Source organism: Oncorhynchus kisutch, linkage group LG6 (assembly GCF_002021735.2).
Source record: "Oncorhynchus kisutch isolate 150728-3 linkage group LG6, Okis_V2, whole genome shotgun sequence".
NCBI classification, from domain to species: Eukaryota; Metazoa; Chordata; class Actinopteri; order Salmoniformes; family Salmonidae; genus Oncorhynchus; species Oncorhynchus kisutch.
The window spans coordinates 17,159,304-17,186,677 of NC_034179.2; the positions used below are offsets into that span (position 1 = coordinate 17,159,304).

Below are 27,374 nucleotides of genomic sequence, written 5' to 3' on the forward strand. Positions count from 1 at the left end.
CTCTAACCCTACAGATAGAGTGAAGGGGGAGAAGTCTGCCTCTAACCCTATAGATAGAGTGAAGGGGGAGAAGTCTGCCTCTAACCTTATAGATAGAGTGAAGGGGGAGAAGTCTGCCTCTAACCTTATAGATAGAGTGAAGGGGGAGAAGTCTGCCTCTAACCTTATAGATAGAGTGAAGGAGGACAAGTCTGCCTCTAACCTTATAGATAGAGTGAAGGGGGAGAAGTCTGCCTCTAACCCTATAGATAGCGTGAAGGGGGAGAAGTCTGCCTCTAACCTTATAGATAGAGTGAAGGGGGACAAGTCTGCCTCTAACCTTATAGATAGAGTGAAGGGGGAGAAGTCTGCCTCTAACCTTATAGATAGAGTGAAGGGGGAGAAGTCTGCCTCTAACCCTATAGATAGAGTGAAGGGGGAGAAGTCTGCCTCTAACCCTATAGATAGAGTGAAGAGGGAGAAGTCTGCCTCTAACCTTATAGATAGAGTGAAGGGGGAGAAGTCTGCCTCTTACCCAATAGATAGAGTGAAGGGGGAGAAGTCTGCCTCTAACCCTATAGATAGAGTGAAGAGGGAGAAGTCTGCCTCTAACCTTATAGATAGAGTGAAGGGGGAGAAGTCTGCCTCTTACCCAATAGATAGAGTGAAGGGGGAGAAGTCTGCCTCTTACCCAATAGATAGAGTGAAGGGGGAGAAGAGGTGAAGAAATGTATAGACGAGGAAAAACACAACAAGGAGAAGAGAAGAGGAAAACCCAGACTATGAGCAGCCAACGGTGTCTGTTTGTCTGTCTGTTTGTCTAAAACTCACTGCTCTCCGCTGATATGGCGCTGTGACGGCACCGTACATATGGAATCCACAGAGGAGCCAGTAAAATGACAGAAGGAGAGAAAGAGAGAGAAAAGTCCTGAAGTCACCAGTCCAAAGCTGGAACTCTGTTTAGTCTGTTTGTCAGATAGAAATATGTCCGATGCACACACGCACTTACACACAAACACACACACAGATAACTCACTCTGAAAACAAACACACACACAAAAACACACAAACACACACACAGAAAGACAAAGCACAGAGAACTCACTCTGAAAAGACACAGAGAAAGACTGCAATTTTGTATTCTGGTTTAGCAACTTTTTAACGCTGCCCGAAAAAACAGAAATACTAAAAGTGTGGCCAGGAAAGCAGGCAGGACAGACAGAGCAGCTTTTGTTAGGTTGGTTGTGTTTATTCTGGGTTGGGAAGTTGAGCTTGTTTAAGACATGGTGGTGTTGCTGAACGGATGCTTCTCTGTTCTCTCCCTGTCTCTCTGTCCGCTCTGAGGGCTGACGACTGGCTCTTACCGAAGACTATTACTATGTCCTGCTCTGCTGTATTATACGACAGCTATAACTTCTACTTCTACTATTACCACTGGTACTATTACTATGTCCTGCTCTGCTATATTATACGACAGCTATAACTTCTACTTCTACTATTACCACTGGTACTATTACTATGTCCTGCTCTGCTGTATTATACGACAGCTATAACTTCTACTTCTACTATTACCACTGGTACTATTACTATGTCCTGCTCTGCTATATTTACGACAGCTATGACTTCTACTTCTACTATTACCACTGGTACTATTACTATGTCCTGCTCTGCTATATTTACGACAGCTATAACTTCTACTTCTACTATTACCACTGGTATTATTACTATGTCCTGCTCTGCTATATTATACGACAGCTATAACTTCTACTTCTACTATTACCACTGGTACTATTACTATGTCCTGCTCTGCTATATTTACGATAGCTATAACTTTTACTTATACGATAACCACTGGTACTATTATTACTACAACTACTACTACTCAGGGTTAGTAATAGTCATTGTAATACACATTAGAGTCATTGCAATACACATTAGAGTCATTGTAATACACATTAGAGTCATTGTAATACACATTAGAGCCATTGTAATACACATTAGAGTCATTGTAATACAAATTAGAGCCATTGTAATACACATTAGAGTCATTGTAATACACATTCGAGCCATTGTAATACACATTAGAGTCATTGTAATACACATTAGGGCCATTGTAATACACATTAGAGTCATTGTAATACACATTAGAGTCATTGTAATACACATTAGAGCCATTGTAATACACATTAGAGTCATTGTAATACACATTAGAGCCCTTGTAATACACATTCGAGTCATTGTAATACACATTAGAGCCATTGTAATACACATTAGAGTCATTGTAATGCACATTAGAGCCCTTGTAATACACATTCGAGTCATTGTAATACACATTAGAGCCGTGGCAGCAGCAGCAGTGTGCTGCAGAATGCTTCTCATCCCTCGAAAGGATAAGATGGCTCGCTGACAACATAAACGCTTAGATACGTTTAGTTTATGAATTCACAGACCCAGAAAGAGAGAGGGGGAAGGAGAGAGAGGAATGACAGAGAGAACAGAAAGAAACAGAATAGAGGAAAGAGTGAGTGAACTCGAGAGCTGTGCCATGACAGTCTCCCTCTTCTTGATCAGAGGTTGGGACTGTCTGATCAGAAAAACCATTTCAACTACAAGTTGTCTCATCAGTAGGAGCTACACCGAAAAGGGCTATCGAATGACAAAATAAAAAATCTAATTAAAATAATCTTCTCTTTACCATGCAGATTGGCGAGAGGCAGTGTGAAAGCAGCCAGCAGCCTCTAGGTCCCGCCCCCAAACTATCAGACTGCACATCTAATCCACACTATCAGACTGCACATCTAATCCACACTATCAGACTGCACATCTAATCCACACTATCAGACTGCACATCTAATCCACACTATCAGACTGCACATCTAATCCACACTATCAGACTGCACACCTAACCCACACTATCGGACCGCACATCTAATCCACACTATCAGACTGCACATCTAATCCACACTATCAGACTGCACATCTAATCCACACTATCAGACTGCACACCTAACCCACCCTATCCGACTCAACATCTAATCCACACTATCAGACTACACATCTAATCCACACTATCAGACTGCACATCTAATCCACACTATCAGACTGCACACCTAACCCAAACAATCAGACTGCACACCTAACCCACACTATCTGACTCAACATCTAATCCACACTATCAGACTGCACATCTAATCCACACTATCAGACTGCACACCTAACCCACACTATCAAACTGCACACCTAACCCACACTATCAGACTGCACACCTAACCCACACTATCATACTGCACACCTAACCCATACTATCAGACTGCATACCTAACCCACACTATCAGACTGCACATCTAATCCACACTATCAGACTGCACATCTAATCCACACTATCAGACTGCACATCAAATCCACACTATAAGACTGCACATCTAACCCACACTATCAGACTGCACATCTAATCTACACTATCAGACTGCACATCTAATCCACGCTATCAGACTGCACATCTAATCCACGCTATCAGACTGCACATCTAACCCACACTATAAGACTGCACATCTAATCTACACTATCAGACCTCACATCTAATCCACACTATCAGACTGCACATCTAATCCACACTATCAGACAGCACACCTAACCCACACTATCAGACTGCACATCTAATCTACACTATCAGACCGCACATCTAATCCACACTATCAGACTGCACATCTAATCCACACTATCAGACTGCACATCTAATCCACACTATCAGACTGCACACCTAACCCACCCTATCCGACTCAACATCTAATCCACACTATCAGACTACACATCTAATCCACACTATCAGACTGCACATCTAATCCACACTATCAGACTGCACACCTAACCCAAACTATCAGACTGCACACCTAACCCACACTATCTGACTCAACATCTAATCCACACTATCAGACTGCACATCTAATCCACACTATCAGACTGCACACCTAACCCACACTATCAGACTGCACACCTAACCCACACTATCAGACTGCACACCTAACCCACACTATCAGACTGCACATCTAATCCACACTATCAGACTGTACATCTAATCCACACTATCAGACTGCACATCTAATCCACACTATCAGACTGCACATCTAATCCACACTATCAGACTGCACACCTAACCCACACTATCCGACTCAACATCTAATCCACACTATCAGACTGCACATCTAATCCACACTATCAGACTGCACACCTAACCCATACTATCAGACTGCATACCTAACCCACACTATCAGACTGCACATCTAATCCACACTATCAGACTGCACATCTAATCCACACTATCAGACTGCACATCTAATCCACACTATCAGACTGCACACCTAACCCACACTATCCGACTCAACATCTAATCCACACTATCAGACTGCACATCTAACCCACACTATCAGACTGCACATCTAATCCACACTATCAGACTGCACACCTAACCCACACTATCAGACTGCACACCTAACCCACACTATCAGACTGCACATCTAACCCACACTATCAGACTGCACATCTAATCCACACTATCAGACTGCACATCTAATCCACACTATCAGACAGCACACCTAACCCACACTATCAGACTGCACATCTAATCCACACTATCAGACTGCACATCTAATCCACACTATCAGACTGCACACCTAACCCACACTATCAGACTGCACACCTCACCCACACTATCAGACTGCACATCTAACCCATACTATCAGACTGCACACCTAACCCACACTATCAGACTGCACATCTAATCCACACTATCAGACTGCACATCTAATCCACACTATCAGACTGCACATCTAATCCACACTATCAGACTGCACATCTAATCCACACTATCAGACTGCACACCTAACCCACACTATCCGACTCAACATCTAATCCACACTATCAGACTGCACATCTAATCCACACTATCAGACTGCACACCTAACCCATACTATCAGACTGCATACCTAACCCACACTATCAGACTGCACATCTAATCCACACTATCAGACTGCACATCTAATCCACACTATCAGACTGCACATCTAATCCACACTATCAGACTGCACACCTAACCCACACTATCCGACTCAACATCTAATCCACACTATCAGACTGCACATCTAATCCACACTATCAGACTGCACATCTAATCCACACTATCAGACTGCACATCTAATCCACACTATCAGACTGCACATCTAATCCACACTATCAGACTGCACACCTAACCCACACTATCAGACTGCACATCTAATCCACACTATCAGACTGCACACCTAACCCACACTATCAGACTGCACATCTAATCCACACTATCAGACTGCACACCTAACCCACACTATCAGACTGCACACCTAACCCACACTATCAGACTGCACATCTAACCCACACTATCAGACTGCACATCTAATCCACACTATCAGACTGCACATCTAATCCACACTATCAGACAGCACACCTAACCCACACTATCAGACTGCACATCTAATCCACACTATCAGACTGCACATCTAATCCACACTATCAGACTGCACACCTAACCCACACTATCAGACTGCACACCTCACCCACACTATCAGACTGCACATCTAACCCATACTATCAGACTGCACACCTAACCCACACTATCAGACTGCACATCTAATCCACACTATCAGACTGCACATCTAATCCACACTATCAGACTGCACATCAAATCCACACTATCAGACTGCACATCTAACCCACACTATCAGACTGCACATCTAATCTACACTATCAGACTGCACATCTAATCCACACTATCAGACTGCACATCTAATCCACACTATCAGACTGCACATCTAACCCACACTATAAGACTGCACATCTAATCTACACTATCAGACCTCACATCTAATCCACACTATCAGACTGCACATCTAATCCACACTATCAGACAGCACACCTAACCCACACTATCAGACTGCACATCTAATCTACACTATCAGACCTCACATCTAATCCACACTATCAGACTGCACACCTAACCCACACTATCAGACTGCACACCTAACCCACACTATCAGACTGCACATCTAATCCACACTATCAGACTGCACATCTAATCCACACTATCAGACAGCACACCTAACCCACACTATCAGACTGCACATCTAATCCACACTATCAGACTGCACATCTAATCCACACTATCAGACTGCACATCTAATCCACACTATCAGACTGCACACCTAACCCACACTATCAGACTACACATCTAATCCACACTATCAGACTGCACATCTAATCCACACTATCAGACTGCACATCTAATCCACACTATCAGACTGCACACCTAACCCACACTATCAGACTGCACATCTAATCCACACTATCAGACTGCACACCTAACCCACACTATCAGACTGCACACCTAACCCACACTATCAGACTGCACATCTAACCCACACTATCAGACTGCACATCTAATCCACACTATCAGACTGCACATCTAATCCACACTATCAGACTGCACACCTAACCCACACTATCAGACTGCACACCTCACCCACACTATCAGACTGCACATCTAATCCACACTATCAGACTGCACACCTAACCCACACTATCAGACTGCACACCTAACCCACACTATCCGACTCAACATCTAATCCACACTATCAGACTGCACACCTAACCCACACTATCAGACTGCACACCTAACCCACACTATCAGACTGCACATCTAATCCACACTATCAGACTGCACATCTAATCCACACTATCAGACCGCACACCTAACCCATACTATCAGACTGCATACCTAACCCACACTATCAGACTGCACATCTAATCCACACTATCAGACTGCACATCTAATCCACACTATCAGATTGCACATCTAATCCACACTATCAGACTGCACACCTAACCCACACTATCCGACTCAACATCTAATCCACACTATCAGACTGCACATCTAATCCACACTATCATACTGCACACCTAACCCATACTATCAGACTGCATACCTAACCCACACTATCAGACTGCACATCTAATCCACACTATCAGAGTGCACATCAAATCCACACTATCAGACTGCACATCTAACCCACACTATCAGACTGCACATCTAATCTACACTATCAGACTGCACATCTAATCCACACTATCAGACTGCATACCTAACCCACACTATCAGACTGCACATCTAACCCACACTATAAGACTGCACTTCTAATCTACACTATCAGACTGCACATCTAATCCACACTATCAGACTGCACATCAAATCCACACTATCAGACTGCACATCTAACCCACACTATCAGACTGCACATCTAATCTACACTATCAGACTGCACATCTAATCCACACTATCAGACTGCACATCTAATCCACACTATCAGACAGCACACCTAACCCACACTATCAGACTGCACATCTAATCCACACTATCAGACAGCACACCTAACCCACACTATCAGACTGCACATGTAATAGGAAACTATCTCTCTGTTTATCTGTGGTGGAGTAATATTTTTCCCTGGTGTGGAGAGGTCCGTCTCACTAGGGAGAGCCTTGCTAGCCCCCCCCCCCACACCACAGCAGACAAGGGCTGGGGCAGACCCCACTGTTTATTTGTTCGGAGACAAACCAAATAGTCTGATGTTTAAATATAGAAAGTATTATTTGCCAGTTGAAGCAGCTTCCTGTCCTCTGGGATAAGCCAAGTTCATTACCCTGTCACAGAGAATCTCTTCTAATAAGAACCGGTCCCTCAACTCCCACCTTGGTCAGCTATGTTATATATAGATATTTTATTATTTATTTATTTAACCTTTATTTAATTAGGCAATTCAGTTAACATTCTTATTTACAATGGTGGCCTACCCGGGCCAAAACCAGACAACACTGGGACAATTGTGCACCGCCCTGCGGGACTCCCAATCACGGCTAGATTTGATACAGCCTGGATTCGAACCAGGGATTGTAGTGACGTCTCTGCGCTGGAGATACAGTGCCTTAGACCGCTGCACCACTCAGGAGACCATAGATATTAACTAGATTAACTAGGAATTATTACTAGGTATAATAATATAAGAATTTATTTCATTCTATGTAATGTAACTTTCAAATTACAGCAATCGTCCCTGTATGATTCATTTTGCATTATGTGATTCTGCGTTTTGCATCATGCGGGGACGATTTCTATATTAAGAAAGTTACATATCTTTGGGACTATGTCAACAATGGACTAATGAAACAAATACCAAAAGATAGTATTTGGGTGGAATATTCCTTTAAGACTAGATATTGGTTCAAAACAAAAGCTCAAAAGGATTGGCCAGTGACCACACTGGAGTGTTCGCCATGTCCCATGTCTATAGTGAATGTAACTAGGCTAAAAGTTACTAAACTATTGATTTATGACATACTGTGTCTGAACTATGTTTGCATTCATAAACCATTCTTCAGAACCCAAAAAACCAGCCTCATATTGCACCAGTGTATCTAGGCCAAGACCACAGCCAAAGTTTTTTACTTGGCAAGAAGAAACGTGTGACATATCTACAAATCTGTTGGAGGGAGAGAACCCTCGGGAGGGTAAGTCTAGTTTACAGACAAAACTTCATAGGAGAAAGACAGACATTAAAAAGTAAAAAGCAGAACTGGAAAGACACAGACAAAAATGAATTCTGTGAAAGCTTACAATCCATCTACAACAGACTTTCAAAGGAGAAACAGTGCCAGAAATAAGGGGTCACAAAATATGAATCCTCTATGCCCATGGTCTGAAACAGTACTAGACTCCAAGATGATCCAACCGTGAGAAGAGAAGGCCATAGTGAGAAGGTCCAGAAACCGTGAAGAGGCATCCCTGTGTGTTACTGTGAGAAGTTGGCACATGGTACTGTAATGTCTATGTTTATGTGCCAATGCTACTTTGTGTTGCAAGTAGCACTCTGAAGGCTTTCACCAGAGAACACACTCTGACAACCAGAACCACCATTATCCCTGCTCACACACACGCACACACACAAACACACACACACACACACACACACACACACATATGCTCACTGAAAACCATTCAACGAGTTTAAGAGTTGAGGACCTTCAAGGCCAAGTGACTTTGTTTTCTATGGACGCTGTCTGACTGGAAGATTTATTTCATACTTCTAAACCCAGACTCTATCTGCTACCATCAGCCAGTCCTGAGGGGCACTTATCAAATTAAGACAAATATTTGAAATAAACTAAGAATTATCCTTCTTCACTGAAGCAAGAAAACAAATCGATCTGTTATTCAAGGCATGGAGAGAAAGATCATTTTGAGGAGGAGAAGTGTAGGCTTTCTGTTTCTGTGTCAAAACCTAGGATCAATGTTTGGATGGCTGGAAGGCCATACATGTCTTTTTACAGACTGAGGAAGTTAAGGATTGGTTCAGGATATGTGCAAGAGTATCAATAGGTGGTTTTAAGTGAGAATAAACTGAGATCTCTACACACAGGCAGAGATAGGTACACACACACACGCTGAGGAATGCCCCTCTTCCACTTACTCGAGGAAGCTGGTGATGTAGTTCTTACTGCAGGCCGACCAGGAGAAGGGGTTGGTGTTAGCTGTGATGTGGGCCGCCATCAGCTTGGCTGCCTCATGGCCTTTAGTCCCACATGAGTTTCCTATTCCATCATGGTTCATCCCGAAACTGTAAGTGCAAAATGGAGGACAGAGAGGAGGGCGGGTCAAACATGGAGAAAGATGAAATTGCCTCAAGACTTAAAGATCTACAGTCAGTTTTAATTTTTCCAACCATATAGGTTAAGGTATGGTTTGGGGGAGGATCAGATGATCTTAGATCTGTGCCTGAGGACAGCTTTTACCCAGATTGGCCAAAAATGCCATTCAAAGAGAGATGGGTGGTGTCGCTGAGAGAGATAACTAATACTGTGGCCAATGGGTGCAGAGCAGTCAGATAGGTTCAAACTTAATTACCTCTGGGAATGTTCTCTACCTCCCTCTACCTCATTTTACAGACACTCTTATCCAGAGTGACTTACAGGACCAATTAGAGTTAAGTGCCTTGCTCAAGGGCACATAGACAGATTGGTCACCAAGTCGGCTCGGGGATTCAAACCAGCAACCTTTCAGTTACTGGCCCAATGCTCTTAACCGCTAGGCTACCTGCAGCCCTTTTCTACCTTCTATAACTCTGCCCGGCACCTCCCCTACATGTAGGGCAGGGTTAGAGATGTTAGAAAGGGCTCCGTGGCTCCTGGATGTAAACAGCTGGTGTAGAGGGGACTAGAGGTCAGGGTTCAGGCTTTGTCTGGAGCGCTGGAGGGAGCAGAGAGTTTTAATCACCACCCTGATGCTACCTGCCTGTCAATCAATCACCATCTACAGGTCTGGACTGGCCAGTTACAGAACAGCAGCCAGCTACAGACAGGGGAGGAGGGAGGTGGGGATAGACCAGAGCCAAACTCTCTATGCTCTCAATGAGACTTGGGGAAAGAGAGAGAGAGAGAGAGAGAGAGAGAGAGAGAGAGAGAGAGAGAGAGAGAGAGAGAGAGAGAGAGAGAGAGAGAGAGAGAGAGAGAGAGAGAGAGAGAGACAGACAGACAGACAGACAGACAGACAGACAGACAGACAGACAGACAGACAGACAGACAGACAGACAGACAGACAGACAGACAGACAGACAGACAGACAGACAGACAGACAGACAGACAGACAGACAGACAGAGACACAGACACAGACACAGACAGGGACAGAGAGATAAAGAAAGAGGTTCAACCTAGGGTTGGGCGATATCACCAAAATATCATATCATGGTATTTTTCACATTTTTGATGGTATTTGACGGTATTTTATGTTTTTGATGAATAAAAGTTCTAAATTTGCTTCATGAGTAGTGCGTGACCCTAGGGTGGTATCACATATATTAAACATTATTTCAATGAGTCTTTCTCCATTATTTTATACTGTTCAATTCAACTTCAACCTAAAATAATTTCTGCAGTTCCTGCAGAAAGTTCTGCAAGTTCTGCATTTCCTGCACTCGGGCAAAAAAACTAGGCCTTATATTTAACCAAATGTTGCAATTGCGATTTAGAGCAAAACACTTGGGTGAACTTTTGGAATCATGGAAATAGGATATTTATTCTAATTATATAGTTAGCATATAAATCATAATGGGCACTTTGAATAGAGTGTTGATCGACATGACAACAAATGGAAATGCCATGGACGATGTTCAGTGTTTCCTAGGGGACCCTATAATCTTTGGCTACATTAAATCTTTATTCATGTAGCCAACATATTCATGCTTCGCCTATTCCTCTTTGATTTAGAAGATACTGTTGCACAAACAACATGCTGATTTAAGCCTCCACCAGCACTGGTATCAGGCTTTATTAGCTAGCTACATTTGCTCTGACTCACTACTTTTATTAGCCAGCTAACTAGCGATTAGCATTAGTGGCTAACACAATTTAGTTTAACTTGCTAAGAAAATACAAACTAGCTGTTTGCAGATATAAGAAACACAAACTAATATTGTAATTATAAAACGCTTGTGGATTTCAATTAAGATCAAAGTGGAAACATCATCGTTGTCATCAACATTGTTGTATGTGCTGCATTGACCATGAACGAAAGTGTCTCGTGGTCAAGCAACAACAAATGCAATCCTTGAGTGACAGTGGGTGGGACTAGGTCTGTATTGAAAGCGGCATGGAGAGAGAGAGAGAGAGAGAGAGAGAGAGAGAGAGAGAGAGAGTGGCAGAATACCTGAACACCGTGACTGACCCAAACCGAAGGAAAGCTTTGACTATGTATAGACTTAGTGAGCATAGCCTTGCTATTGAGAAAGGCCGCCGTAGGCAGACATGGCTCTCAAGAGAAGACAGGCTATGTGCTCACTGCCCACAAAATGAGGTGGAAACAGAGCTGCACTTCCTAACCTCCTGCCCAATGTATGACCATATTAGAGAGACATATTTCCCTCAGATTACACAGATCCACAAAGATTTCGAAAACAAATCCAATTTTGATAAACTCATATCTACTGGGTGAAATTCCACAGTGTGCCATCACAGCAGCAAGATTTGTGACCTGTTGCCACAAGAAAAGGGCAACAGTGAAGAACAAACACCATTGTAAATACAACCCATATTTATGCTTATTCATTTTCCTTAACCATTTGTACATTGTTACAACACTGTATATATATATATACACTGCTCAAAAAAAATAAAGGGAACACTTAAACAACACAATGTAACTCCAAGTCAATCACACTTCTGTGAAATCAAACTGTCCACTTAGGAAGCAACACTGATTGACAATAAATGTCACATGCTGTTGTGCAAATGGAATAGAAAACAGGTGGAAATTATATGCAATTAGCAAGACACCCCCAATAAAGGAGTGGTTCTGCAGGTGGTGACCACAGACCACTTCTCAATTCCTATGCTTCCTGGCTGATGTTTTGGTCACTTTTGAATGCTGGCGGTGCTTTCACTCTAGTGGTAGCATGAGACGGAGTCTACAACCCACACAAGAGGCTCAGGTAGTGCAGCTCATCCAGGATGGCACATCAATGTGAGCTGTGTCAAGAAGGTTTGCTGTGTCTGTCAGTGTAGTGTCCAGAGCATGGAGGCGCTACCAGGAGACAGGCCAGTACATCAGGAGACGTGGAGGAGGCCGTAGGAGGGCAACAACCCAGCAGCAGGACCGCTACCTCCACCTTTGTGCAAGGAGGAGCAGGAGGAGCACTGCCAGAGCCCTGCAAAATGACCTCCAGTAGGCCACAAATGTGCATGTGTCTGCTCAAATGGTCAGAAACAGACTTCATGAGGGTGGTATGAGGGCCCGACATCCACAGGTGGGGGTTGTGCTTACAGCCCAACACCGTGCAGGACGTTTGGCATTTGCCAGAGAACACCAAGATTGGCAAATTCGCCACTGGCGCCCTGTGCTCTTCAAAGATGAAAGCAGGTTCACACTGAGCACATGTGACAGACGTAACAGAGTCTGGAGACGCCGTGTAGAACGTTCTGCTGCCTGCAACATCCTCCAGCATGACCAGTTTGGCGGTGGGTCAGTCATGGTGTGGGGTGGCATTTCTTTGGGGGGCCGCACAGCCCTCCATGTGCTCGCCAGAGGTAGCCTGACTGCCATTAGGTACCGAGATGAGATCCTAAGACCCCTTTGTGAGACCATATGCTGGTGCGGTTGGCCCTGGGTTCCTCCTAATGCAAGACAATATTAGACCTCATGTGGCTGGAGTGTGTCAGCAGTTCCTGCAAGAGGAAGGCATTGATGCTATGGACTGGCCCACCCGTTCCCCAGACCTGAATCCAATTGAGCACATCTGGCTCCATATCTCGCTCCATCCACCACAGACTGTCCAGGAGTTAGCGGATGCTTTAGTCCAGGTCTGGGAGGAGATCCCTCAGGAGACCATCCGCCACCTCATCAGGAGCATGCCCAGGCGTTGTAGGGAGGTCATACAGGCACGTGAAGGCCACAAACACTACTGGGCCTCATTTTGACTTGTTTTAAGGACATTACATCAAAGTTGGATCAGCCTGTAGTGTGGTTTTCCACTTTAATTTTGAGTGTGACTTCAAATCCAGACCTCCATGGGTTGACAAATTTGATTTCCATTGATATCATTTTTGTGTGATTTTGTTGTCAGCACATTCAACTATGTTAAGAAAAAAGTATTTAATAAGAATATTTCATTCATTCAGATCTAGGATGTGTTATTTTAGTGTTTCCTTAATTTTTTTGAGCAGTGTATATATATAAATATATATATATATATAATATGACATTTTTAATGTCTTTACTGTTTCGAAACTTCTGTATGTGTAATGTTTACTGTTAATTTGTATTGTTTATTTCACTTTTGTATATTATCTACCTCACTTGCTTTGGTTAACTTATGTTTCCCATGCCAATAAAGCCTGTTGAATTGAATTGAATTGAGAGAGAGAGAGCGGAGAGAGATGACTCAAGTAGCAGAGTAAACTATAAAAATGGACGTTACACATGGCATATCACATTTAACAAACCAAATATTCAAATACCATTATAGAATATACAGTACACAGCCCAGGCCTGGATCAACCCCTACTCGTCCACCCTCCCCCATAAACACAAATACTGCTCTCTCTCTCTCTCTCTCTCTCTCTCTCAGCGTCCGTCTGATCAGAGAAGCTCTCTAGTGTGAACCTCCTGACAGAAAGAAAGGTTTCTGCTTTCTGGTTTCTGCTGCCCAACTTGACTGAGCACTGGCTTGGCTGCATATACATCTGTTTAACAAAAAAATGTATGTAACTCAAAAACTGTATCTGTCTGAATATCTAAACGAAAGAAAAGCTTGCGTTACGGCAGGAAGCCGAAGCTTAGTTTCCCTGATCGTCCAAAAGCACAGATCAGTTGTAATGTATATAACAACCCACCACATCCCACAGCCCGGCCTGTTTTTCTAACGCTGGCGTTTATGACATTTTACCCGACTCTGGAAATAAATCAGCCGTCCTGAGACCGTGGCTAAGTTTTTTTATACATCCTCTCCTTGCAGAGACCATTTTTACAACTGCCCCAAAACAGAAGCAGACACGAGACATTATAAAGGAAATGGCCATCTCTGTGAACCCCAGGGAGTGGATACGTAGACCGATACATCATCATTATTCAACTTTATATTCAGGAGGTATGTGGACACTGTCATTAGCATGAGCAAACACAGCATGCATTGCATTCGGAAAGTATTCAGACTCCTTGACTTTTTTTACATTTTGTTACAATTCCTCATCAATCTACACACAATACCCAATAAAGCCAAATCAAAAACAGGTTTTTAGAATTTTTTGCAAAGTTATTACAAATAAAACAGAAATATCACATTTACATAAGAATTCAGACACTTTACTCAGTACTTTGTTGAAGCACCTTTGGCAGCAATTACAACCTTGAGTCTTCTTTGGTATGACGCTACAAGCTTGGCACACCTGTATTTGGGGAGTTTCTCCCATTCTTCTCTGCAGAACCTCTCAAGTTCTGTCAGGTTGGATGGGTAGCGTTGATGCACAGCTATTTTCAGGTCTCTCCAGAGATATTCCATCGGGTTCAAGTCTGGGCTCTGGCAGGGCCACTCATGGACATTCAGAGACTTGTCCCGAAGCCACTCCTGCGTTGTCTTGTCTGTGTGCTTAGGGTCGTTGTCCTGTTGGAAGGTGAACATGCGCCCCAGTCGAGGTCCTGAGAGCTCTGGACCAGGTTTTCATCAAGGATCTCTCTGTACTTTGGGGACCTTCAATGCTGCAGACATTTTTTGGCACCCTTCCACAGATCTGTGCCTGGACACAATCCTGTCTCTAAGCTCTACGGACAATTCCTTCAATCTCATGGCTTGGTTTTTGCCCTGACATGCACTGTCAACTGTGGGACCTTACATAGACAGGTGTGTGCCTTTCCCAACCATGTCCAATCAATTGAATTTACAACAGGTGGACTCCAATCAAGTTGTAGAAACATCTCAAGGATGATCAATGGAAACAGGATGCACCTGAGCTCAATTTCGAGTCTCATAGCAAAGGGTCTGAATACTGATGTAAATAAAGTATTTCTGTTTTTATTTGTAATACAATTTTATAACTTTCTATAAACCTGTTTTCGCTTTGTCATTATGGGGTATTGTGTGTAGATTGATGAGGAAATGTTTTATTTAATCCATTTTAGAATAATGCTGTAACGTAACAAAATGTGGAAAAAAGGAAGGGGTTTGAATACTTTCCGAATGCACTGTATATTAAAAAGTATGTGGACACCCTTTTTCAGCCAAACCCATTTCTGACAGGTGTATAAAATCGAGCACACAGCCATGCAATGTCCATAGACAAACATTGGCAGCAGAATGTCCTTACTGAAGAGCTCAGTGACTTTCAACTTGGCACCGTTATAACAACAAGTCAGTTCATCAAATTTCTGCCCTGCTAGAGCTGCCCCGGTCAACTGTAAGTGTTATTATTGTGAAGTGGAAACATCTAGGAGCAACAACGGCTCAGCCGTGAAGTGGTAGGCCACACAAGCTCACAGAACGGGACTGCCGAGTGCTGAAGTGCTTAAAAATCAAGGTTGCAACACTCACTACTGAGTTCCAAACTGCCTCTGGAAACAACCTCAGCACAGTTACTGTTCGTCGGGAGCTTCATGAAATGGGTTTCCATGGCCGAGCAGCCACACACAAGCCTAAGATCACCATGCGCAATACCAAGTGTCGACTGGAGTGGTGTAAAGCTCGCCACCATTGGACTCCGGAGCAGTGGAAACATGTTCTCTAGAGTGATGAATCACGCTTCACCATCTGCTAGTTCGGTGGACAAATCTGGGTTTTCCGAATGCTAGGAGAACGCTACCTGCCCGAATGCATAGTGACAACTGTAAAGTTTGATGGAGGAGGGAAAATGGTCTGGGGCTGTTTTTCATGTTTCGGGCTAGGCCCCTTAGTTCCAGTGATGGGAAATCTTAAAGCTATAGCATGCAATGATATTCTAACTGCTTCTGTGCTTCCAACTTTGTGCCAACAGTTTGGGAAAGGCTTTTTCCTGTTTCAGCATGACAATGCCCCCGTGCACAAAGCAAGGACCATATAAAAATGGTTTGTACACAGCCCATCTGTAAATAACCCACCCAATTACCTCATCCCCATATTGTTATTTTTGTTGTTGTTGCTCTTTTGCACCCCAGTATCTCTACTTGCACATCATCATCTGCACATCTACCACTCCAGTGTTAATGCTAAATTGTCGATTTTTCACCACTATGGGCTATTTATTGCCTTACCTACCTAATCTTACTACATTTGCACACACTGTACATAGATTTTTCTATTGTGTTATTGACCTTTAAGTTTGTTTATCCCATGTAAAGTGCTGACCTATTGCACCCTTGACAACCACTGTGATTATTATTATTTGACCCTGTTGGTAATCTATGAACATTTGAACATCTTGGCCATGTTCTGCTATAATCTCCACCCGGCACAGCCAGAAGAGGACTGGCCACCCCTCATAGCCTGGTTCCTCTCTAGGTTTCTTCCTAGGATCTGGCCTTTGACATCTACTTTTTGCATAACACAAGTCATTTTTCCAACAATTGTTTACAGACAGATTATTTCACTTATAATTCACTGTATCACAATTCCAGTGGGTCAGAAGGTTGACTGTGCATTTAAACAGCTTGGAAAATTCCAGAAAATGATGGCTTTAGAAGCTTCTGATAGGCTAATTGACATCATATGAGTCAATTGGAGGTGTACCTGTGGATGTATTTCAAGGCCTACCTTCAAACTCAGTGCCTCTTTGCTTGACATCATGGGAAAATTAAAAGAAATCAGCCAAGGACTCAGAAAAAAAAATTGTAGACCTCCACAAGTCTGGTTCATCCTTGGGAGCAATTTCCAAATGCCTGAAGGTACCACGTTCATCTGTGCAAACAATAGTATGCAAGTATAAACACCATGGGACCACGCAGCCATCATACCACTCAGGAAGGAGACACGTTCTGTCTCCTGGAGATGAACGTACTTTGGTGCGAAAAGTGCAAATCAATCCCAGAACAGCAAAGGACCTTGTGAAGATGCTGGAGGAAACAGGTACAAAAGTATCTATATCCACAGTAAAACAAGTCCTATATCGACATAACCTGAAAGGCCGCTCAGCAAGGAAGAAGCCACTGCTCCAACACCGCCATAAAAAAGCCAGACTACGGTTTGCAACTGCACATGGGGACAAAGATCGCACTTTTTGGAGAAATGTCCTCTGGTCTGATGAAACAAAAATGGAACTGTTTGGCCATAATGACCATTGTTATGTTTGGAGGGAAAAGGGGGAGGCTTGCAAGCCGAAGAACACCATCCCAACCGTGAAGCACGGGGATGGCAGCATCATGTTGTGGGAGTGCTTTGCTGTAGAAGGGACTGGTGCACTTCACAAAATAGATGACATCATGAGGATGGAAAATTATGTGGATATATTGAAGCAACATCTCAAGACATCAGTCAGGAAGTTAAAGCTTGTTTGCAAATGGGTCTTCCAAATGGACAATGACCCCAAGCAATACTTCCAAAGTTGTGGCAAATTGGCTAAAGGACAACAAAGTCAAGGTATTGGAGTGGCCATCACAAAGCCCTGACCTCAATCCTATAAAAAATGTGTGGGCAGAACTGAAAAATGTGTGCGAGCAAGGAGGCCTACAAAGCTGACTCAGTTACACCAGCTCTGTCATGTGGAATGGGCCAAAATTCACCAAACTTATTGTGGGAAGCTTGTGGAAGGCTACCTGAAACGTTTGACCCAAGTTCAACAATTTAAAGGCAATACTACCAAATACTAATTGAGTGTAATGTAAACTTCTGACCCACTGGGAATGTGATGAAAGAAATAAAAGCTGAAATAAATAATTCTCTCTACTATTATTCTGACATTTCACATTCTTAAAATAAAGTGGTGACACTAACTGACCTAAAACAGGGAATATTTGCTTGGATTAAATGTCAGGAATTGTGAAAAACTGAGTTTAAATGTATTTGGCTAAGATGTATGTACCCTCAAAGCTCATCACTAAGCTAAGGATCCTGGGACTAAACACCTCCCTCTGCAACTGGATCCTGGACTTCCTGATGGGCCGCCCCCAGGTAGTGAAGGTATGTAGCAACACATCTGCCACGCTGATCCTCAACACTGGAGCTCCCCAGGGGTGCATACTCAGTCCCCTCCTGTACTCCCTGTTCACCCACGACTGCATGGCCAGGCATGACTCCAACAGCATCACTAAGTTTGAAGACGACACAACAATGGTAGGCCTGATCACCGACAACGACGAGACAGCCTATAGGGAGCAAGTCTGAGACCTGGCCCGGGTGTGCCAGAATAACAACCTATCCCTCAACATAACCAAGACAGAGGAGATTATTGAGGACTACAGGAAAATGAGGACCGAGCACGCACCCATTCTCATTGACGGGGCTGTAGTGGAGCAGGCAAGCGGTACCGGAGTGCCAAGTCTAGGACAAAAAGGCTTCTCAACAGTTTTTACCCCCAAGCCATAAGACTCCTGAACAGGTAATCAAATGGCTACCCGGACTGTTCTTTTGTCCATCTTAATCTTTTCTTTTTATTGGCCAGTCTGAGATATGGCTTTTTTTGCAACTCTGCATCCCGGAGTCACCTCTTCACTGTTGACGTTGAGACTGGTGTTTTGCGGGTACTATTTAATGAAGCTGCAAGTTGAGGACTTGTGAGGCGTCTGTTTCTCAAACTAGACACTAATTTACTTGTCCTCGTGCTCAGTTGTGCACCGGGGCCTCCCACTCTTCTTTCTATTCTGGTTAGAGCCAGTTTGCGCTGTTCTGTGAAGGAAGTAGTAAATGTGAGCGGACTCACTTGTGGCCAATCTCGTGAGCGATGGTGAAAGCAGAACCCAGGCCGATGTCTTCATTGATGCTGCAACTCCTCTCCGGCTCACACATCCCAGCTACCGACGCCAAGCCTGGACACACACACACACACACACACACACACACACAGAACTTCTTAGGAGTGGTGGCTCTAAAAGCTGGATCTCCCTGGTGTTAAAGGAAGAGCAGCAGGAGGGAGGTAGAGAGAGAGGTAGAGAGTGAGAGAGAGAGAGAGAGGTAGAGAGAGAGAAAGGTAGAGAGAGAGAGGGCGAGAGACAGAGAGAGAGGTAGAGAGAGAGAGTGAGAGGTAGAGAGAGAGGTAGAGAGAGAGAGAGAGAGAGAGGTAGAGAGAGAGAGAGAGAGGTAGAGAGAGAGAGAGAGAGAAAGAGAGAGAGAGGTAGAGAGAGAGAGAGGTAGAGAGAGAGAGAGGTAGAGGTAGAGAGAGAGAGAGAGGTAGAGCGAGAGAGAGGTAGAGAGAGAGGGCGAGAGAGAGAGAGAGAGAGAGAGAGGGTCGAGAGAGAGAGAGAGGTAGAGAGGGAGAGAGAGAGAGGTAGAGAGAGAAAGAGCGAGAGAGAGAGGTATAGAGAGAGAGCGAGAGAGAGAGATAGAGGTAGTGAGAGAGAGAGAGAGCAGGAGAGAGGTAGAGAGAGAGAGAGAGAGGTAGAGAGAGAGAGGTATAGAGAGAGCAAGAGCGAGAGAGAGCGAGAGGTAGAGAGAGAGCAAGAGCGAGAGAGAGAGAGAGAGAGAGAGAGAGAGAGAGAGAGAAGAAGGCAACTCTAAACTTCTCAGGCTGCACCTTATTCCATTTATAGTGCAATACCTTTGACCAGGGCCCATATTGGAAATAGGGTGCTATTTGGGACGTTGGCTAAGAGCTTTGAGAGCTAACTTCTTCTATCAGGGCTCTGGAAAAATGTAGTGCACTACATAAGAAATATGGTGTGATTTGGGACACAGCCTCAGTTCATGCTGCTGCTGCTAGACTCACCAGCAGGACCTGACTTCAGCATCAACTGGCTAGACATGAACTTTTTTCAACCTAAAGTCAGACCTGGAAAATGTCTAGACAGGCTTGGATTTATACATTTCACTTCAAGTAACAAGGGACCACCTAGTGATGCAGGATATTGAATTTAAGAAAACATCCCCACCCCCCCTAAAAAATATAGAGTTCCAAAGAGAAAGCAATAGGCATATTCTTTATATTTGAGAAAGAGCTCTTTTGGAGAGAGAAGCAGAAGAGTGAAAGAACGCTGAGTAAAGCTATACAATTGCCTGTCTGTGCGTGTGCGCTTGTGTGTTGGCGTGTCACTGTAGTATGTGCATTTCATCTTATGCAAGATAAGATTAAATGCAGGTTATTTTTAGCTTTGTCAAAAAGCAAGCATATAGAGTTCTACATGTTTTGTGTGTGTGTGTGTGTGTGAGTGAGGTTGGAGAGTAGAGCCATCCAGGTGTCTCTGTTCTTCCCCCAGAGGGTAACAGGTCAGATAGAAAGAGAAGAGATTCCATCTACAGGTTACTGGGAAGGGTTTCACATAACACTCAGAAGTGGGGTTGGTTAGGTATTATCTCCAACTCAGATTACCCAGAGACCCAAGGGGAAAAGAGCTGACCTGTAGCATGACCCCTAATGATAGGGTGAGGAGGGAAGGAGATGAGTAGGGGAGAGGGGGGAGAAGGGTTGAGAGGGACAGAATGGAGGAGAAGAAGAGAAGAGGAAGGTGTTGAAAAGGGAGGACAAATGGAGAGGGAGAGGGGAAGGAGGAGAGGATATGGGGAAAAGGGTGAGGGGAACGGGGTTGAGACGGGAGAAGAAATGGAGAGGGAGAGGGGAAGGAGGAGGAGAGGAGAAACAGAGGAAAAGTGAGTGAGGAGAAGTGAGTGAGAGAGAACGAGGAAGCCAAGCAGATGCTGGTGCAATTAAAGCGACGGGGGGAATGTGACGAATGCGGTCAATCTGTCAAACCCCCCCAGAGTCCCAATATTACCTCCAAGATATACTGTGGAGCCTGCAGGGGCTCTACACCATCAGAGGGAGGGAGGCAAGGAGGAGGGGAGATGCTGACACTCCCTGCCATCCTTTCTCCACCACAACGCTCTCTTTCTCTCTCTCTCTTGTTATCTCTGAATTTCATCCTTCACTTTCTATATGTCCCTCTATCTTTCTGTTTTTTCTCCCCCTTGCCTTCCTGAGCTTGGTTACAGAAGCTTAACAAGTTTGTAATTTAAGTTTGCCACAGTTTCTGTCACAGTGGAGACACAACATGTCAAACCAAACCCCTGGCAAAAATGACTGGAAACCAGTGTCCTTAAAGTACTGTAGCAGGAGAAAAACACGCCATATGAACTTATAAATATCCACATTATTTGAGCTATATTGGTAGAAGGACACAGTCAAGTGCACTTGGAGGTTACCACGCCTGTGCCCTGCATGGACCTAACCCCGTCTGTACCCGCCCCGACAACAGTAAACGCCACCTGGTCTCTCTGACCTGTCTTTCCTTGCCTCCAGGCCACAGAACAGAGAGCAGAGAATGGAGAAGAGATAAGAGAACAGAGAACAGAGAACAGAACAGAGAGCAGAGAGCAGAGAAAAGATCAGAACAGAGAACAGAGAAAAGAACAGAGAACAGAGAAAATAACAGAACAGAGACAAGAACAGAACAGAGAACAGAGAAAAGAACAGAACAGAGAGCAGAGAAAAGAACAGAGAACAGAGAGCAGAGAACAGAGAAATGAACAGAACAGAGAGCAGAGAAAAGAACAGAACAGAGAACAGAGAAAAGAACAGAGCAAAGAGAGCAGAGAACAGAGAAAAGAACAGAACAGAGAGCAGAGAAAAGAAAAGAAAAGAACAGAACAGAGAGCAGAGAACAGATAAAAGAACAGAACAGAGAGCAGAGAGCAGAGAAAAGAACATAACAGAGAGCAGAGAGCAGATAAATAACAGAACAGAGAGCAGAGTGCAGAGAAAATAACAGAACAGAGAGCAGAGAAAAGCACAGAACAGAGAACATAGAGCAGAGAAAAGAACAGAACAGAACAGAGAACAGAGAGCAGAGAAAAGAACAGAACAGAGAACAGAGAGAAGAGAAAATAACAGAACAGAGAACAGAGAAGAGAAAAGAACAGAACAGAGAGCAGAGAAAAGAACAGAACAGAGAGCAGAGAGCAGAGAAAAGAACAGAACAGAGAGCAGAGAGCAGAGAAAAGAACAGAACAGAGAACAGAGAGAAGAGAAAAGAACAGAACAGAGAGCAGAGAGAAGAGAAAAGAACAGAACAGAGAGCAGAGAGCAGAGAAAAGAACAGAACAGAGAACAGAGAGAAGAGAAAAGAACAGAACTGAGAGAAGAGAAAAGAACAGAACACAGAGCAGAGAAAAGAACAGAACAGAGAGCAGAGAGCAGAGAACAGAGAACAGAGAAAATGACAGAACAGAGAGCAGAGAAAAGAACAGAACAGAACAGAGAACAGAGAAAATAACAGAACAGAGAGCAGAGAACAGAGAGCAGAGAAAATAACAGAACAGAGAGCAGAGAAAAGAGAAAATAACAGAACAGAGAGCATTGCCACTCACCTAGAGTCCCACAGGGTTTGTTCTTGTAAGTGCAGATGTCGTACCTGAGGGAGAAAAAGAAGAGAGAAAAAAACATGAGACATCATTCTTCTGTCAGGCTCTCTCTAGTTCTATTCTACTATATTCTACTCTACTCTATCCTAGTCTATTTTACTATACTCTATCCTAGTCTATTATATTGTACTATACTCTATCCTAGTGTATTTTACTCTACTCTACTCTATCCTAGTCTATATGTTCTACTCTCCTAGTCCATTATATTCTACTCTACTCTATCCTAGTCTATTATATTCTACTCTACTCTATCCTAGTCTATTATATTCTACTCTACTCTATCCTAGTCTATTATATTCTACTCTACTCTATCCTAGTCTATTATATTCTACTATATTCTACTCTACTCTATCCTAGTCTATTATATTCTACTCTACTCTATCCTAGTCTACTATATTCTACTCGACTCTATCCTAGTCTATTATATTCTATTCTACTCTATCCTAGTCTATTATATTCTACTCTACTCTATCATAGTCTATTATATTCTACTATATTCTACTCTACTCTATTCTAGTCTATTATATTCTACTATATTCTACTATACTCTATCCTAGTCTATTATATTCTACCCTACTCTATCCCAGTCTATTATATTCTACTCTAATCTATCCTAGTCTATTATATTCTACTCTACTCTATCCTAGTCTATTATATTCTACTCTACTCTATCCTAGTCTATTATTTTCTACTCTACTCTATCCTAGTCTATTATATTCTACTCTACTCTAACATAGTCTATTATATTCTACTATATTCGACTCTACTCTATCCTAGTCTATTATATTCTACTACATTCTATCCTAGTCTATTATATTCTACTCTATCCTAGTCTATTATATTCTACTATATTCTACTCTACTCTATCCCAGTCTATTATATTCTACTATATTCTACTCTACTCTATCCTAGTCCATTATATTCTACTCTACTCTATCCTAGTCTATTATATTCTACTCTACTCTATCCTAGTCTATTATATTCTACTCTATCCTAGTCTACTCTATCCTAGTCTATTATATTCTACTCTACTCTATCCTAGTCTACTATATTCTACTCTACTCTATCCTAGTCTATTATATTCTACTCTACTCTATCCTAGTCTATTATATTCTACTCTACTCTATCCTAGTCTATTATATTCTACTATATTCTACTCTACTCTATTCTAGTCTATTATATTCTACTATATTCAACTCTACTCTATTATATTCTACTATATTCGACTCTACTCTATTCTAGTCTATTATATTCTACTATATTCTATCCTAGTCTATTATATTCTACTCTATCCTAGTCTATTATATTCTACTATATTCTACTCTACTCTATCCCAGTCTATTATATTCTACTCTACTCTATCCTAGTCTATTATATTCTACTCTACTCTATCCTAGTCTATTATATTCTACTCTACTCTATCCTAGTCTATTATATTCTACTCTACTCTACTCTATCCTAGTCTATTATATTCTACCCTATTCTACTCTACTCTATCCTAGTCTATTATATTCTACTATATTCTACTCTACTCTATCCTAGTCTATTATATTCTACTATATTCTACTCTACTCTATCCCAGTCTATTATATTCTACTCTACTCTATCCCAGTCTATTATATTCTACTCTACTCTATCCTAGTCTATTATATTCTACTATATTCTACTCTACTCTATCCTAGTCTATTATATTCTACTCTACTCTATCCTAGTCTATTATATTCTACTCGGCTCTATCCTAGTCTACTATATTCTACTCTACTCTATCCTAGTTTATTATATTCTACTCTACTCTATCCTAGTCTATTATATTCTACTCTACTCTATCCTAGTCTATTATATTCTACTATATTCTACTCTACTCTATTCTAGTCTATTATATTCTACTATATTCAACTCTACTCTATCCTAGTCTATTATATTCTACTATATTCTACTCTACTCTATCCTAGTCTATTATATTCTACTATATTCTACTCTACTCTATCCCAGTCTATTATATTCTACTCTACTCTATCCCAGTCTATTATATTCTACTCTACTCTATCCTAGTCTATTATATTCTACTATATTCTACTCTACTCTATCCTAGTCTATTATATTCTACTCTACTCTATCCTAGTCTATTATATTCTACTCGGCTCTATCCTAGTCTACTATATTCTACTCTACTCTATCCTAGTTTATTATATTCTACTCTACTCTATCCTAGTCTATTATATTCTACTCTACTCTATCCTAGTATATTATATTCTACTATATTCTACTCTACTCTATTCTAGTCTATTATATTCTACTATATTCGACTCTACTCTATCCTAGTCTATTATATTCTACTATATTCTATCCTAGTCTATTATATTCTACTCTATCCTAGTCTATTATATTCTACTATATTCTACTCTACTCTATCCCAGTCTATTATATTCTACTCTACTCTATCCTAGTCTATTATATTCTACTCTACTCTATCCTAGTCTATTATATTCTACTCTACTCTATCCTAGTCTATTATATTCTACTCTACTCTATCCTAGTCTATTATATTCTACTCTACTCTATCCTAGTCTATTATATTCTACTCTACTCTACTCTATCCTAGTCTATTATATTCTACCCTATTCTACTCTACTCTATCCTAGTCTATTATATTCTACTATATTCTACTCTACTCTATCCTAGTCTATTATATTCTACTATATTCTACTCTACTCTATCCCAGTCTATTATATTCTACTCTACTCTATCCCAGTCTATTATATTATACTCTACTCTATCCTAGTCTATTATATTCTACTATATTATACTCTACTCTATCCTAGTCTATTATATTCTACTCTACTCTATCCTAGTCTATTATATTCTACTCGGCTCTATCCTAGTCTACTATATTCTACTCTACTCTATCCTAGTTTATTATATTCTACTCTACTCTATCCTAGTCTATTATATTCTACTCTACTCTATCCTAGTCTATTATATTCTACTATATTCTACTCTACTCTATTCTAGTCTATTATATTCTACTATATTCGACTCTACTCTATCCTAGTCTATTATATTCTACTATATTCTACTCTACTCTATCCTAGTCTATTATATTCTACTATATTCTACTCTACTCTATCCCAGTCTATTATATTCTACTCTACTCTATCCTAGTCTATTATATTCTACTATATTCTACTCTACTCTATCCTAGTCTATTATATTCTACTCTACTCTATCCTAGTCTATTATATTCTACTCGGCTCTATCCTAGTCTACTATATTCTACTCTACTCTATCCTAGTTTATTATATTCTACTCTACTCTATCCTAGTCTATTATATTCTACTCTACTCTATCCTAGTCTATTATATTCTACTATATTCTACTCTACTCTATTCTAGTCTATTATATTCTACTATATTCGACTCTACTCTATCCTAGTCTATTATATTCTACTATATTCTATCCTAGTCTATTATATTCTACTCTATCCTAGTCTATTATATTCTACTATATTCTACTCTACTCTATCCCAGTCTATTATATTCTACTCTACTCTATCCTAGTTTATTTTATTCTACTCTACTCTACTCTATCCTAGTCTATTATATTCTACCCTATTCTACTCTACTCTATCCTAGTCTATTATATTCTACTATATTCTACTCTACTCTATCCTAGTCTATTATATTCTAATATATTCTACTCTACTCTATCCCAGTCTATTATATTCTACTCTACTATATCCCAGTCTATTATATTCTACTCTACTCTATCCTAGTCTATTATATTCTACTATATTCTACTCTACTCTATCCTAGTCTATTATATTCTACTATATTCTACTCTACTCTATCCTAGTCTATTATATTCTACTATATTCTACTCTACTCTATCCCAGTCTATTATATTCTACTCTACTCTATCCCAGTCTATTATATTATACTCTACTCTATCCTAGTCTATTATATTCTACTATATTCTACTCTACTCTATCCTAGTCTATTATATTCTACTCTACTCTATCCTAGTCTATTATATTCTACTCGGCTCTATCCTAGTCTACTATATTCTACTCTACTCTATCCTAGTTTATTATATTCTACTCTACTCTATCCTAGTCTATTATATTCTACTCTACTCTATCCTAGTCTATTATATTCTACTATATTCTACTCTACTCTATTCTAGTCTATTATATTCTACTATATTCGACTCTACTCTATCCTAGTCTATTATATTCTACTATATTCTACTCTACTCTATCCTAGTCTATTATATTCTACTATATTCTACTCTACTCTATC

At 41.6% G+C, this 27,374-nt stretch overlaps 1 protein-coding gene across 1 annotated transcript in view; it reads right to left on the bottom strand.

Moving 5' to 3' along the window:
• adamts6 (ADAM metallopeptidase with thrombospondin type 1 motif, 6) overlaps positions 1-27,374 on the bottom strand; it is a 134,941-nt gene that overhangs the window by 71,252 nt on the left and 36,315 nt on the right. The window contains exons 8-10 of the mRNA XM_031826302.1: positions 23,023-23,066; positions 19,427-19,532; positions 9,528-9,674 (exon numbers count right to left, since the gene is read on the bottom strand). Of these exons, the coding sequence (XP_031682162.1) occupies positions 9,528-9,674; positions 19,427-19,532; positions 23,023-23,066 (297 nt within the window). The remainder of the gene's footprint in view (positions 1-9,527; positions 9,675-19,426; positions 19,533-23,022; positions 23,067-27,374) is intronic.